The 16,307-nt window shown below is 44.8% G+C and overlaps 1 protein-coding gene across 1 annotated transcript in view; it reads left to right on the top strand.

The window, feature by feature from the left end:
* The first annotated feature begins 270 nt into the window (after window positions 1-270).
* LYPD1 (LY6/PLAUR domain containing 1) overlaps window positions 271-16,307 on the top strand; it is a 34,293-nt gene continuing 18,256 nt past the window's right edge. The window contains exons 1-2 of the mRNA XM_040971480.1: window positions 271-591; window positions 1,937-2,074. Of these exons, the coding sequence (XP_040827414.1) occupies window positions 540-591; window positions 1,937-2,074 (190 nt within the window). The 5' untranslated portion in view covers window positions 271-539. The remainder of the gene's footprint in view (window positions 592-1,936; window positions 2,075-16,307) is intronic.

Genomic DNA, 16,307 nt, shown 5'->3' with positions numbered 1-16,307 from the left:
GTGCGTCCCTGTGGCGCCTGCTGCGCCCTCTTCGGGCCTTCCCCAACCTCCAGCCTACCTTCCGCCTACCTTCTGAAAACTACAGCCGCCCCCTCATCCCTTTCTCCAAAACGTGCGAAGGCGAGCAGGGAGGGCGGCAGGAGGGGGTGGGGACTAGGGACAGTCCCGGCCTTCCCCGCCCCAACTCGGCAGCCGTCACGTGGTGCCCGGAGCGGGAGGGAGACAGGGAGGAGAGGAGAGGCGAGACTTTTTGGGTGCTGAGGATCGCCAGTAGTTCCTTCAGTCTCCGCCACCAACTCCGGCTGCGCGGCGCTCGGCCCCAGAGCGCCAACCGGAGGAGCCGCCACCCGCAGCCGGGAGTCCCGCGCGGGCGATGCGGGCGCTGCGGGCGGCACCTGCGGCTCCTCACGGCGGCCTCGGCGGCTTCTGCGAGGGCCCCAGCAGCATCGGCAGCCACAGCCGTCGCGGCCCCGGCAGCTTCTGCCGTGGTCGCCGCCTCTAATGAGCCTGCCCGCTCCCGGTCCCGCGGCTCCGGGAAGATGTGGGTCCTCGGCATCACAGCAACTTTTTGCGGATTGTTCTTGCTTCCAGGTAAGAAGACCTCTCTCGCAGCGCGGCGGGGCGCACGCAGCTCCCATACACAGTGGTCCTTTTGGCTCCCTGCACGTCCGTCTCGCCGGGGCTGCCCAGTGGGAATTCGGCGCCTGTCCAGCGGTGCCCAGCAGCAGCGGATTGGGAAAGTCTCCAAGTCCCGCGCAGCGGGAGGAGAGCGGGCAGCGGCGCATTTATGGGTCTCCCGGCTGCAGCTGCTCCGGATGCACCACGGAGAAGTCGAGCTGCGGAGGAGCGAGGGTCTGAGTCTTGCTGACTAGGGAGAGGTAGCGACACTCCGTGCACCCCTGCAAGTTGTCAGGCGTCTCTGGCAACCCGTGGGAGTGGCGCCGCCGACAGGTGAGCGGCGCTCTGGGCAACCTGCGGCCGGCCCAGGACGCACTTGGACTGGGTTTGCTACGCTCGGAGTGAGATGGGTATAGCGCTGGGAGCGGGTTCACCCTGCCCGGCTTTAGGGTTTGGGGAGGTACAGGCAGCGCGGTATGGTCAGAAGCTGCTAAGTCACAGGAAGCCTACCGCGTTGAAGCGATGAGGGGCACAAATGTCTAGCCAGCTCTCCCTGTCCTGCTCGCCCCTACGCTCCCGACAGACCCCGGTGCTCTGAAAGCCAGGGCTAGGAGAGCGAGAGAGGGTGGGCTGCAGCGTCGCCGGCCTGGGTGACTCCGCGCACATCACAACACACAGACACGCACGCAGTACACGCCCCCTCCCACCCACTGCAGCCAACCCCGCCTCGGCTGGTGTGGGCCAGGAGAGCTGCCGCGGACCCTAGCCGGGAACCCGGGGTGTAGCAGCTGTTCACACGCCGCACCACCACCACCCTGGGTTCCTGCGTAGCCGCTCAGTAGCCGTGAGCACTTCGAGAATTAAATAAATAAACTCACAAAGGCGTCTGCGTATGCAATCATGAATGGTGCCAAAATAGTAATTAAGTAATTTGTAACCAATTAGCAGTTAGGCAAATGCCTTGGCACCGACTGGAGCTGACGCATGTCTGTGGAACTACTTTGCTCTCCAGCTGGGAAGCCGCCCCCCGCCCCCTCCCAACTTTTTGGGGAAAAGGACCGTGGGGATGAGGTTAGTTGGGCTGTTTTTGTGCGAGTTGGGACCCAGGGTTTGCGGGCTGGTGTTCCATTGTATTCTACCGGACCCCAATTGACCGCTGCCAGCTTCAGCCGCAACCAATCCCACCTAGGAGCAGACTCAGAAGTGCAGAGCCCCCACCTCCTGGTCTTATGCACCCCGTTTGCACACCCTTTTGGTTTCCCAAAAGCTGGAGGGAGCTCCGTGTGCTGAGTCTGAATCGACTTGGTCTGTCTCACAGGCTTTGCGCTGCAAATTCAGTGCTACCAGTGTGAAGAATTCCAGCTGAACAACGACTGTTCTTCCCCAGAATTCATCGTGAATTGCACGGTGAACGTCCAAGACATGTGTCAGAAAGAAGTGATGGAACAAAGTGCCGGTAAGAGCCCTCTGCTCGTCCCTCCGATTGGTAGCCTGCAGCCTGGGCCTAGGTGAGGGTCAAAGAGGGGCGCTTACAGGGCAGGCAGAGTTGATTTTGACAGAATGCAGAGGTACTTTTATAGTGCTGGGAAAATGGAGAGGTCCAAGTTGCTTTAATCTCATTAGCGTTAATTACCAGGGCTTCTTCCCAAGGGACTCAGGAGAGGGAGTACGTTTAAATCAGCAAGGCTTCTCTTTATTTACTCCTCTCACTTTCCCTCCGCCGAAAGCTGATCAGAGGGTAGAGAACACACCAACAGCCAGCCCCAGCTTGGGCCTCTAGGCACCAGCCAGTGAACAGCTTCAGCCTGAAATATGGAGCAAGTTAAAGATCCCAGGGGTCAGAGCTTGAAAAATGTGTTTTGTCACACAGCCGCCCATATTTCTTCGAAGAACACTTTCGGATCTTTATTTAATTTTAGAACGAATGCATCAAACTCTGGGCAGAAATTGCCAAGGTCTTATAAAGAAAGGCTGTTCACAGTCCCGCCAGCCCAGTTGCCTGCTGGCTGAGCCGTGGTTGTTGAAGTGATACAAAGGAAGGAGTTTGGCTGGGAGCAGACCTCAGTGGCTCTGGATGACAAATCTTTATGGTGGGACAACTCCCACTCAAAGACCCCACCTCCCTCCCCCACAAAGCGTTAACTGGAACTTTTGGAGAATGTATGGGACTGTTGCTTCAAGTCCAAGGTCAGATTCTGAAATCGAGCCTTTGCCATTTTAAGACTGTTGTAAAGAAGGGGAAATAGTATTTCACGGTGGGCAATATGGAATGAACCCATCTTGTTCCTGATTAGTTGAGTGAACTGCGCATAGAGCCCTTCTGAAGTAGTTAGAACTTATTCTGATTCCTTTAACCACTGGCAATGCAGACACTAGTCTTAAAGCCAGCACCTTGGGAAAGTAGCTCCCTCTCAGGGGCAGGTCTACAAATATCTTGATGCTCACCCTGGGGTGGTGTAAGGGGAGTGTGCTAGGAGGCTGTTTGTGCTGAGCTGTGGTTTGGGTGAGGTTTCAGATCTGTACAGGACATGACCAGCCTAGGTGGGAGTCTTCCACCACCACAATCTCTCTTGTGAGAAAAAGAGTGACATATCTGCTCCTAAGAGTAGCTTGTCCAAGCAAAGCACCAAGCACCCCTTTGAGATGTGTGATTAGAGCTATTATAAATGCAAAATAGGACAAAACTTAGTGATGATGATGGTTTAGATCGATATACAAGATTTTTTGAATGAGGGTGTATTTGTTTTCATTTGAAAGACAAAGTTACACACACAGAGAGACAGGGAGCAGACAGAGATCTCCCAGCCTCTGGTTCCCTCCCCCAAATATGTTGCAATGGCCGAAGCTGGGCAGATAGGAAATCAGGAGCCAAAAGCTTCTTCCGGATCTCCCACATGGGTGTAGGTATGAGGGCAAAGGGTCATCTGTTGATTTCTGAGGCACATTGGCAGTGGCTGGTGCTCTTATGAACTGCCAGTGTCCTAGGCAGCAGGTGGCTTGACCTGCTCCATCGTAGTGCTGCCCCAATATACGAAATTTTGAGAAGTGATTGTTACTTGTGTTTTATCTCTGAGTTCTTGAGGGAAAAGAAAAGGTCTGAATTCTTTGGGGGAAAAAAAAAAGGAGGCAGAGAAAGAATTTAGTCAAAATCCCTGAAAACATTTTATTGTGATCTCAAGTCTTTATAGCTTTTTTCCCACGGAATGTTTTAGAGCCAGCACAATAGATTTGTGTCATGAATACATTAAAACCGTCTTCAGCATCTTCAAGGTCATGGCTTGTCTGGGTACCGTGGTTCATCCCCTATGAGAAATAGGTATATATTTAGTTGAGAAAAAAAATGTGAACAAAATTCCAGTCATAGGAGGTCCTTTCTCTAAGGGACGTTTTTTCCTCCCTGAAAGGGCAGCTAAGACAAACGTCACTCTCTCTCTACTTGTATCCAAGGTGCTGTTTTTCACATGGCTTCATTCTGTGCTCTAGAACACCCAGTGAAATGCAGAGCCGATAGTCTAGCCCCAGTCCTGCCCACTAGAAGTTTTAGCAGAGATGGTCCAGCAGTACCTAGCATGGGGTTGCTCATTTTCTATTAGTGTGGCTCAGCTAGATAAGCACCTAATCACCAAACCAGGTCCCTCGGAATACAGGTCCAGACAAGAAGAGGGAGAGACACTGAAGTAGTGGGACAGCCTCGGTTGTGAAGTTTGAGAAACAAGCACAGTAGATGAAGTCCAAGGTAAGGACATTGGGTCTGGGTATGTGAGATTGTAAATTTAGCAGAACAAATCAAATACATTTGTGTGAGTGTCCCAAAGGGGTTGATGCTCTTGGGGCACTTCCATTTTTATCTCCAGATGATGTTAGTGATCCCTCAGTTGGACTTTTGACAGGGAGTGCACAGAACAAACCAGCAACTCTGGCTATGAAATAACCGTAATGACTTCCCTCTCTGTGCACCTGACTCTCTCCTGGGAGCTTTATAGGTCATGTCTCATGATATCTGGTAGTCCCCTGGCAAGGTCCTTATTTCTCTATGCTGTAGCTGGTAAATGTGTCATTCTGTTTCATTGACAACTTCTCTATCAGGAGGAAGAAAAGCAATGCCTGATAAATGACATCATTAGAAACTTAAGACAGAATCTGTCCCTCTATCTACCTATCATCTATCTATCTCTATTCATTTACACTGGTTTGATCAAATAGCACATTGGTCTGGGAATCTTAGCATCTTGGAGCTGAAAGGTGCTCCCAAGTTGTAGTTAAGGGTGCCTGTGAGAATCTTCGTGGGAGATTTGTTCAGCTACAAATGCCCAAGTTCCCACCTGGAAGAAGCCCAATTCATAAGATTAAGGAATTTCTTTTTTGCCTGTATCTTTCATAGGTTCTCCAAGTAATTCTGGGGTACCTGGTGTTGAGAATTGTTGATCTGAACAACCGTTTTGCTATTGTTGTTGTTGTTACAGGGGAGCAAACAAGATCCAGAAAAAATTAAATGCTTTTTCCAAGTCCACCAGCCAGTTGTTCTTTTAATATATATATTATTGGAAATCCAGATATACAGAGAGGAGGACAGACAAAGAGGAGTAAGTCTGATGATTCACTCCCCAAGCGGCTACAACAGCCAGAGCCAATCCGATCTGAAGTCAAGAGCCCGGAGCCTGTACTGGGTCTCCCATGTGAGTGCAGGGTCCCAAGGTTTTTGGGCCACAAGCCTTGCCAGGCCACAAGCAGGAACCAGGGCTGCCGGGATTAGAGCCAGTGTCTGTATGGGATCCTGGCAAGTGCAAAGCGAGGACTTTAGTCACTAGGCTACTGCACTGGGCACCAGTCCTGTTGTTCTTAAGAGGTGCTGGTACTGCCAGGTGCCCCCAGATCAGCACTTCTGCTAGAACATGGTCCATAGTGCCTTATGTGAGAGGGTTTCTGAAGGTTCATAGACAGTAAGTATTGTGGGGGAAAAAAAACATTCATGGCGCTCAACCTTTTTTTTGTGTGCCAAGATAAGCTTATCTTATAATTCTGCTTTTTCATGAACTTTTTGAAGCCTCCCTCACATAATCAAGTTATAGACTCAGACTGCTAGATTTGTCTGAAAAGGTAATCCAGGAAAAATTCTTCAGAATGTAAGACAGTTTTTCATTTTCCCCCAAAGTTCATCTGAGTAAGTTAACAGGCCGTGATGAGGTAGTCAAACCATTGGAGACCAACAACTCTGGTTTAAAGTTTGAGTGTTGTGTGAACGGGCAGCTGTCACAGGTATGTAGAAAAGATAGGCTTTTAAGTGGACTATGGAATTGTAATGAATTAAGCCAACCTGACTTTAATAACACTGATGAAAACCATTCTTTTAAAAAAAGGAAGGAAGGAAGGAAGGAAGGAAGGAAGGAAGGAAGGAAGACCCACCAGTGATTCGATATACCCAGGCCTTCATTTAGTCCTTTCTGAACTGAGTTTACAAACTCGGCTGTTATGAATTTTGAGGCAGGAACATTTAATTTTCAATTGGGAAGTTCATTCAAAGTTAACCTTTGCTTTCCCCCCAGGGTGCCATTCCCTGCTTAGATTGTTTTCAGTGCCTTTTTTTCTTGTTGGTCATGTCTGGAATGATAACGCACGGGCAGGCTGGAGGGGATGGGAAGTTTGGTTCAGTTTCTCTCCTGGTCCTCACTAATTGATATTTAAATGTTTGCATAACTAATGACTTGCTCCCTCCAGCTCCATCCTTAATGAGTTCATGTCTGTTTACCAGCACCCTTGATAATGATGTTTCTTTCACTCTTGCGTATTGCACTCTGAAAAATACTTTTAGATATTGATTCTCATTTCAGAATAGAAGGCTCCTCCAGTATGAATTTTTAAACCAGGGTATAAAGAATGTGAATTTGCATTTGTTTGACAGTGCAATCTTGTAATTAGAGTTTTTCCTCTTGACTAGATACAGTGAAAGGGGCATAATTTAATTTTTATAGACTAGCCAATTTCTGCCCTTAGTAAAATATAGCTCTGTCAGTGGGCAAAATGTTACAGGTTCTCCTAAACCTTATTTAAAAGTTAAATGAAGTATATTGAGAGAAAGTTCATGGTCTGAATCAGTAACCTAATCGATCTCCTCACCCATCCTTCGCAACATGCATTAATCTATTTGTCTGTTTTGCAATACAAGAGTTACTGATTTACATGCCACCTTGCATCTATATTATGGCTCTGTAAGTAATGGCTATTTTCCTTTTGAATCAGGTAGTTACTCATCAAGTTGGACAAGGATGGCTCCAGATCTTGGAAAGGTTCATTTGATACCTTCTTTTCTCATGAACCAAGTAAGAGGAAGAAAGCAAGAGAGGACTGCTAGGTGTCCACAAAATAATTGCTCATCCTCCCTTGGAGGAGGAAATGAGAAACTGCTCACAACTGATGTTTTCTCAAGTCTATGCTCTCCTTAGTTTCACGGACATTTAAGTATGATAAGCTCCAGTTTGTCCTTGAGTGCAAGTAACGGAAAAGAAAGCCTGTTTGGTGAATCAGTCTTTTATCACAATCCCTTTGTACCTAGTTGTTTGATTTAAAAAGTATGCATGCAAGCACAGATAAACACTTTTACACACATCTGTCTGAATGTATTTCAGAAATTTTCTGAGAAATTCATATTGTGAATAGATTCCATATTTTCCCCCAAATACCCACCACAGCCTGGGCTGAGTCAGGTTGAGGAATTTATTCTGGGTGTCCTCTGTGGGCAGCAGGGCCCTATCTACTTGAAGCCTCACTTCCTGCTTCCCTGGGTGTCCAGTAACAGGAAGCTGCAGTTAAGCGCCCCTACACTTCAATTTCAATTTCAATTTCCTGTTTTTCACAAGTTGTTTTCAAATACTTTCCTAAGTAAGTGTGAGTGCAGATACTTTCACATTTTTCTCTTTATATATTTGTGTATACCCACATGTGTTAATTCTTACATGAAACATGAAAATACTGTATTCCCTTGCCACTGTTCATACTGTGCATTAGTTAATCCATGCTCTGTTGCAGGCACAGGCATGTTTTGTGCAGGGTAACTCTTCTAGGGTCCCAGTGATACCTGCGATTTTCCTTGGTCTTACTCCTGTCTGATATCTTTCCTCCTACCAGACCTCTCCTGTAACCTGTCTTTTAAGTAACTCCACATGCCAACCTTTATTTTTAAGTTTATTTATTTGTATTTATTTGAAGGGCAGAGTTGAAGGAGAAAGAGAAACTGGCAGAGAAATAATCTTTTTTTGCTAGTGTACTCTCCAATGTCCACAGAGCCTAGAGCCAGGAAATTCATCCAGGTTGCCCACATACGTGGCTGGGACCTGGGTTCTTGAACCATCATCAGCTGCTTCCTAGCAGGCTCCTTCAGAGGGAACTGGTTGGGGACAGAGGTGAGACTTGACCCCAGGCACTCTCACATGAAGTGTAGGCATCTCAAGCAGCCGCTCAATCCATTGCACTGTATACCCAGTCCGAGCTTACTTGCCCATACTCAACTGCTTTTAGAATCAGTCACATAGATGGGTCATGGGATCTACTCTACAAATAAAGAGAAAAACAAAAAACCAAAAGTTATGATAGTGTACCTTTAACAAAGAAGACCTCATCAGGTTAAAAAAAAAAAAACCTTTAAAAATGATTCAGATGCAAGGAGAGGTATCCTCAGCTTTCAACACTTACCCTGCTCTAAAGGTTTCCGTATCCATCTCCATTCAAGGTATGCATTGCACAGGAGGAGATTCTGTGCAGGAAATGTCAGCCTCTGCTTCCTCCTCTCCCTTTGGGACAGTCACAGAGCACCTTGTTTTTAGGGATGAGACGTTTTGCTGATTGGTTTGCCCAAGGAGCTCTTGGCAAGCATCCACCTCTTTCCTGTGGCAGCCAAGGTTGGCTTCCAGAAGTAGGATTGGAGAACACATTAGATGTCTTCAGTCCCATGGAACCTCCAGTTAGCAGAGCATTTGTTTATGTTAGCTTTCAGGCTGAACAAGCAGCCAGCACTGAGCTCCCATCTCTTCAGATGAGATGCTGGAAGATTGATCCAGCTCTCCCATAACACTAATTCCTCCCACCACGATTTCATGAAAGCCTCTGTCATTGACGGCTTTCCTAATGAATTTAAACAGAGAGGCTTCAAAGCTGGGATTTTTTTCCCCCTGGTGAGAGTAAAATGAAGGATGAAAACAAAACACACCATTGCCTTTGAACCTGGAAAAAAAAAGTTCCTGTATAGAACTCCTGGAACAAAAAAATTTGAAACTTCAGTCTCTCTTCATATCCCCTTTCCTCTTCTTTCCCTCCCTCCTGTCTTTCCTTCCATAGTTCTGGAATGATCGACTGACTTTGATGTCAATGCCCAGTGTCTCTTAGCACATGGTGCAGAGGGACTCCTAACCCCAGCCTTCACTTTCTTCTTGTTCAATGGAATCTACAGCTTCGTTAGTCAGGCACACCCACATCCCAGGGCTTCCATGTGTGGTACCTTTGAAGAAGTGATTTAATGTTCCAGGGGTTTATCTTCTTCTGCGAAATGTGGAAAGAGGCTGTGTATTCTCCCCAGAGGTACAGCAACAGAATGTGAAATACAGCCATCTTAAAGGAACCAGTCTGAAATTGGAAGGCTGCAGACTGGAGCTATTCCATCCACTCACTCTCCTTCTGCTTCTGCAGGCTGGTCCACAGAGCTGAGTACAACAAGTTTCTATGCACACTCTTTGCTCATTCCTCAAATAGAGAGAATTGCAATTCATCCTTCAATTCCTCATAACAGGGTCCTTGTAATTAATCTAGAATGGTAGTCAGACAATATCCTCACCTGCTAGAGGGTAAATGTGAAATACAGAGGTCAGCCATGTGCTCAAGATTAAACAACCAGTGGGAATAAACTCAAGGACTTTTTTTCCCCTACTCACTACAGTAACATTCACAATTCATTTTTGCAATATTAATGGAAATTTTATTGAGATAGAATTCATCTGTAGTTTTTTAGTATATTTGTGGGGTTGTGTAACTATCAACCATTATCTAATTGCAGAATATTTGATCATCTAGAAAGATGCCTCCTACCTTAGCAGCCACTCCCTCTTCTCCCTGTACCTAGTGCCTGAGATCCACTCATCTTTCTCCTACTTCCATACATACATGCATTTGCCTGTTCTGGATGCCTCACATGAATGGGATCATGCTTTGCAAATTACCCGTCTTTTGTAAATGACGAAGTTCTTGTGCTTCATCCTTGCCATTTGTCATGAATCTCTCCTCTTACTGGTTCAGGAATATGAAGATAAAGTTCCAGTTTGATAGACCCTGACTTGTAGAGTATGGGTGGGATGAGATGGTGTGGACTGCTGTGAGTTGTGAAGATGCTACTTGGGATACCTGCATCCCATAGCACAATGCCTCAATTCAAGGCCAGGCTCTACTCTGCATTCCAGCTTCCTTCTGTTGTGCATCCTTGGGGCAGCAGGTGATGGCTGGGTCCCTAACACACATGTGGCAGACCTGGAGACCTATTTTCTGGCTCACAGCTTCAACCTGCCCAACCCAAGCTGTTGGAGCATTTGGGAAATGAATCAGTAAATAAGATCTTTTTCTCTCATCTTCTCCTTCTTTCTTTGTCAATTAATTACTTACAAAATAACTTCATTGACTAATTAGCCCATTTGTTAAGTTGGACTGAAAACCTGTGCCAAGAGTATATCATTCCAGTCAAAATGAATCCATGTTCATTAAACATTGGCATTGTGCTGAGCCCCAGACTGTCCATTCATTGAACAGTTCATCTGGATCTTGAAGGAGTTTATGCTGAAGAGTCCTCAGTCACATGGACTCTTCCTGTAGACTCAAGCCCTTGGCAGTGATCCCAACTGCCCATGTGCAGTCTGTCCCCACTCATAGGCCACAACCCTTGAGAATTAAATACTTTGGGGCTGGCACAGTGACTCAGCAAACTAATCCTCTATCTTCAAGCCTGGGCATCCCAAGTGGGCGCTGGTTCACGTCCCGGCTGCATCATAAGCTCTTTGCTATGGCCTGGGAAAGCTGCAGAGAATGGCCCAAGTCTTTGTGTTCCTGTGCCCATGTATATCAGGAAGAAGCCCCAGCTCCTGGCTTCAGATCAGCTCAGCTGATTTGTGGTCATTTGGGGAGTGAACTATGGATGGAAGATCTTTCTCTAAGTCTCTCCTTCTCTCTGTAAATCTGCCTTTCCAATAAAAATAATCTTAAAAAGGATCAAACACTTCCATGGCAAGAGGAGACATTCCTTTCTCAGGTCCACCACTACTTTCACTTAACCAATGAGTACCTTATGGAGCAAGAAAAAAAAATCCTTCTTTGCTGAGGGTCTGAGCATCCTCATCCTTTATTTCTCTTTCTTTTCTTGGGTAGACATAAAGGTGGAACAGATTGAGAAATATTTTGGAGAAAAACTTAGGTTAAGAAGACAGCATACTGCCATGATTTGGTCACCCACGCCAAATATCTTGTAGGTACCTTGTCATTTTCATTGTGGCAGAAGCAACAACATTAAAGTCATCTTCAAGGGTGATTGCTGTTAGAAGACTAGGTACTTTTCCAATTAAAAATTAAAAAAAAGAGAGAAAGAAGAAGACCAAGTGCTTTTTCCCACTGGCACCCTGTGAGAAGCCATACTGATAACTTAGGGATGTCAATAAAATCAGAATTGAATCAGTCTTCTAATTCACACAAGAATTATGACACTTGTCAGTAATTCTTTCCCAATATAACAGCATTTGGGTGGTAGCTACATTGTGATTCAGAGACAGTTTTCATAGGCCAGAGCTGTAGGGCATGTTCTCTTATTAATAAATTGCTTCCAATCTTCTGATTGCCTTCAACGCTACAAAGCCAAGCAGGAGATGGACTGAATTAAGTGCATTAGATAAGGTGAAACCATCGAGAGCTTGTAATAAATGACTTTAAAAAAAAAAGAACGTGTTTAAATAGAATAAAGCATCATTGGCTCAAGCCATTGACTTCAAGGAGTTTATGACTTTGGAAACCACGGGTGGGATCCAGATGCAAATGTGATAAAGCATTGTATTATTTTAAGAAAGTTATGATGCTTGGTCCAGTGCCTTTCATTTCTCACTGGACATGGACAATAGCTTTTTATGTTTTTCTATTTCTTGGATTTGTTGTTCACGAGCACAGTGGAATGACTAGAGTCAATGCCAGAGGCGGGTGGCACCAAGCGCACAGCTCAGTGCCCTCTGTGGTCCATGCATGCTGCACATGGAAGGAATGCAAATGTGCAGAGTGGCTGATAATGCCCTCCGTGGAGACTTGCTCAGAAAGCATCAGCAGAAGCAGGATTATTGGGAAACACTGGGCAATGGGTCTTATGTGCTGTTTTATGGCTTTTGCAGAATCTTAGAAAACACTTTATATCTTTGTTTTTTTTTTTTAAGAGGATCTGATTGGAAGTAGCAAGGGAGTGGGTAGGTAGAGTAATTTTCCACCCACTGAAGATGTTCAGAGATTGCAAAAGGATTTGGGCTTCAAAGTGAGCAGAGGGATTCTTTGGAGTTTCACAACCTTCATCAGGAAAGGCAGACATGAGGTGGAGCTGCATCTGAAGGCAGATGAGTTTACTGACTCTAGGCAGAACTGCCCAAAAAGACTGATGAGTTAGCTAACTTTCTCTGAAAGACGCAACTAGCTAACTCTCTGTTTGGTTGTCCCTGGCCTTTGGAAGAAAAAGAAGGAGAAGAAAAGTAAGGCCAAAGCAGGCGTTTATACACCTGAATGTGTTATGATGGAGAAATTAAACAGATGCACTTTAAAACCCAGGTCTGTGTGTAAAAGCCATCAGCGCCCTGCTCGCCTGTGCTCTGTATGGAAGCAGTTCTAGCAATCGGTGTCGGGGATGACAGGAGCCGAGAAGAAGGATGCTCTCACAATTTTATCTTTAAAAAAAAAAGTTTATTTATTTTTATTTGAAAGGCAACTATTTACAGAGAGAAAGAAGGAGAGACAGAGAAGTCTTTTCTCGATTGGTTTACTCACCAAATGGCCACATATGCCAGAGCTGAGCTGATTTAAAGACAGGATTCAAGGGCTTCTTCCTGGCTTCCCACGTAGATGCAGGAGCCCAAGAACTTGGGCTATTCTCTGCTGTTTTCCCAGGTTTTCAGCAAAAAAAGCTGGATCAGAAGTGGGGCAGGTAGGACATGAAGTGGTGCCCATAGAGGATGTGGGTGCTTGCAGGCAGAAGATTAGCATGCTATACCACTATGTTGGTCCCAATCTTATCCTGCTTTAATGTTCTCCAGCCAGTGGTTTGGTTGGTATTTCACAATGTAATTTCCTAATCTCAGGGAACAACTACTCCATTCACTTGAGATCACTTAGAGTTTTCATTTCTGTACACAAATTCCTGAAAGGACTGTTGTCTGTGGCCTTGCTTGCTTGCTCTTTGCATCTCTCTTTTGCTTTCTATTTCTCTTTTGCCTTCTTCCTCTCTCTTCCTCTTTTTCTCTGTTCTCTCTCAAACACACACATACTTGCTCACAGGTAAAGAAGTAAATAACACATTCATCTAATACATATTTGCTGAATGAGTATATTGAGAAAATTGAGTTTCAACCTAAAACAGATTTATCAGCATTTTAAAATATTATGCCAAATAGGAAGGAGATTAGGTCTTTCACATAAGAAGAAAAATAGAATGGAGAGAAATTAAATATGCCTTTTGCTTTTTAATTAAGCTACTGGTAGCCGACTAATGCCTGTTAGTAACACTAGCCATTTAAAGAATTATTCTGAACTATAATCCACCCTCACGTTTTCTAGTTGGTCAGTTTGCTTTCCAAGGTGATCTGGTGGTTGCTTTGGATAGGAGTACTTTCATTAAACATGAATACACCCCTTTATAACATCTAACACCCAGTTAACTTGGCTTTTAAGCCAACTAGGGGGACCAAGCCACAATCATCAGTCAATAATATGAGCTGGAACTCTGTTGCTCTCAGGACATGAGCCCTGACCAACACCTCCCTTGGAATGAAAGAAAATCGCTCCCCATTGTCACACTCTCTACTTCAAAATCTCTGGCCCCAGTCTTCTCCCAGATAGGGAATGTTAGCTAGAAAGGCATCAGAAATGTCTTGTCTTACAGTGCACAGACAATCCAGCCTTTCAGCTGTGGATATTATACACTCCTAAACTACTTAGTATTGGACAAACGAAACCACAGAGAGAAGAAAAAAAATAGATACATAAACACAAATCACAAAACATGGTTTTTATTGCTGCTCATTTTGCCCTTATATTGTTTCCCTGAGCTCTAAGAATTCAGCTAAGTACCTGTCTGTTTGCCCCTTTCATTATTGAGTGTCATGAATATCATTACCACGGTGTCAACAAAATCTGGCTGCCATCCTCATGGTGACATCAAAAACTGCGGTCTCTTGCAAGCATCCAGAAGCATTTTGATCCATCCCTTTCATCAGTCCATAGGGCACAGCTTCCTGAGAGAAGTAATCAGCTGTTGATGCTGTCGGATTCTTCTGTTCTTGCTTCCACCATAAATCTCACTTCATGTATCAGTTCAGGTTACTTTTTCAGGGCAAGTGAGAGGGCCTCTGTCCATCAAGACATTAATTTATTATCCTACCAAAGAAGGTGTCTTGTGCCCAGAGCTCAGTGATGTCCTCTGAGACTCCAGCTCTCTCCATCTGCCTGCTTAGTTTTCTAAGGCTGCTGTCCTCAGCTTGTTCTTTCTTGGTCACAAGATGATCATTATTTTCTAGCTGGCGTCAAGGGAAGGCATGAACTTCAGGAGCTTTCCCAAAGTCCCTGCCCTGCAAACAGTACTTCTGGTATTACATTGCATTATTACCACTGGTTGCTCTAAGGGTACGGGGTTCACTCACCCTTTGGCCTAACTCGATTACCCAAATGCAGAGTCAGAGAGCCTTAATTTTTGAATCACTGTTACAACAGGGAGAAAAAAGAAATGCATCAATGAATGTATTTCACATAGTTTGTGGTAAACTGAATTTGAAAGTCAGCTTATTTTTTTTAAAGATTTATTTTTTAATTTTTATTGCAAAGTCAGATATACAGAGAGGAGGAAAAACAGAGAGAAAGATCTTTTGTCCGATGATTCACTCCCCAAGTGATCACAATGGTTGGTGCTGCGCCAGTCCAAAGCCAGGAGCCAGCAACTTCCTCCAGGTCTCCCATGTGGGTGTAGGGTCCCAAGGCTTTGGGCCATCCACAACTGCTTTCCCAGGCCATAAGCACAAAGCTGGATGGGAAGTGGGGATGCCAGGATTAGAACTGACGCCCATATGGGATCTCAACACAGTCAAGGCCAGGACTTTAGCCACTAGGCCTCCATGCTGGGCCCAAAAGTGAGCTTATTTTGATACCAAAATTATATATTGAAATCTATGCAGCTTTTTCATTTTATGTATTTCCCCTTCATATGTATTTTGAATTACTTATATGAAAGTAGACATATTTTAATTCCATTTTCTGTGAACTTTTTGAAGTACCCTCACACAGACGAAAGTTTAGCATATGATTTATATATGTTATTCCAGAATTCTGGTTCATAGGTTGCTGAGATACAATGCTGTAACTGAATTCTCCGCACAGTGAAGGGCTGAGTTTGTGACGCAAACATAAAGATGCTTTGGGTTCAATGCTTAGCTGCCCTTGGTCCATCCCATCTAGAATTGTCAATGCCAATAAGGACTCTATTTTTCTTCATGTGGGTGGAATTTGTATGCAAGTAACCAATCATGAGTCTCCGGGCCACTCTATGTTCATCTTACCATTTGAGGACAATCGTTAGAAGGATACCACTGCTTAAACTGTAAGATCACACTTTCAAAAATCCTGGAAGGACACTGTTAATATTGAGATAGTAAGTCATGAACATCTGTCCACGTCAATCCCTCCCCAGCATACCAGAACATGGGACACCAGCTGAGCAAAAGCTGTTGACTGCACAGAGCCCTTCCTGACTCAGAAAGTTATAAATGAGCTGAGAAACCCACATCTAATGTGAGACTAAAGTAAAGCCAACAACTGGCAATCCATTATGGGTTGGTTGTTCGCTTACTATAATTAAATTGACATCAGTGGCTAACAGCCTTGAAAATTAAACTCAACTCCACAACAACAGCCGGAAAAAAAAACTTTGAAAGAGTAATCAACATCTCCTGAATAATGAATGTAGTATATCACTGTTATAAGGAAAAAGGATCTGTTCTTGGCTTCTCCTGTTTCATGTCTCTTTTGCTGTTATTATTGTATTGGTTGTTATAACAAACATATTTAGTTTTACTACAGGTCATTGTAGCCCCTTAGTGTTTTCCTAAATGTTAGGTTAGTTATATCAGCAATGCCATGATGGGCCAGCATGGCTGCTAATTTCAGAGCTTACAGAACTTCCTTTTATTTGTGACCTTTCTAAAATAATTGTTGAAAATCTTGTCTAGTTTATCTGGCCACCTGCACCTAAGGGAGGGAGCTGATTTAGCATTTAAAACATTCACATCCGTCTTAAAAAATAATAAATAATTAAGATGGAGCTACACACCCTGCAGTAAGAAGGCAGCTGACCCCCAGGAAGACAGACCCAGCCTAGCTAGTCCTTGAGCTTCAGACCGTGGAGAAGGCTTCATGGGATATAATTTGCTTGACAA

Source organism: Ochotona curzoniae, unplaced genomic scaffold (assembly GCF_017591425.1).
Source record: "Ochotona curzoniae isolate NIBS_2020 unplaced genomic scaffold, NIBS_Ocur_1.0 contig_2210, whole genome shotgun sequence".
Classification (NCBI taxonomy): Eukaryota; Metazoa; Chordata; class Mammalia; order Lagomorpha; family Ochotonidae; genus Ochotona; species Ochotona curzoniae.
This window is presented reverse-complemented; position numbering and strand designations above follow the sequence as displayed.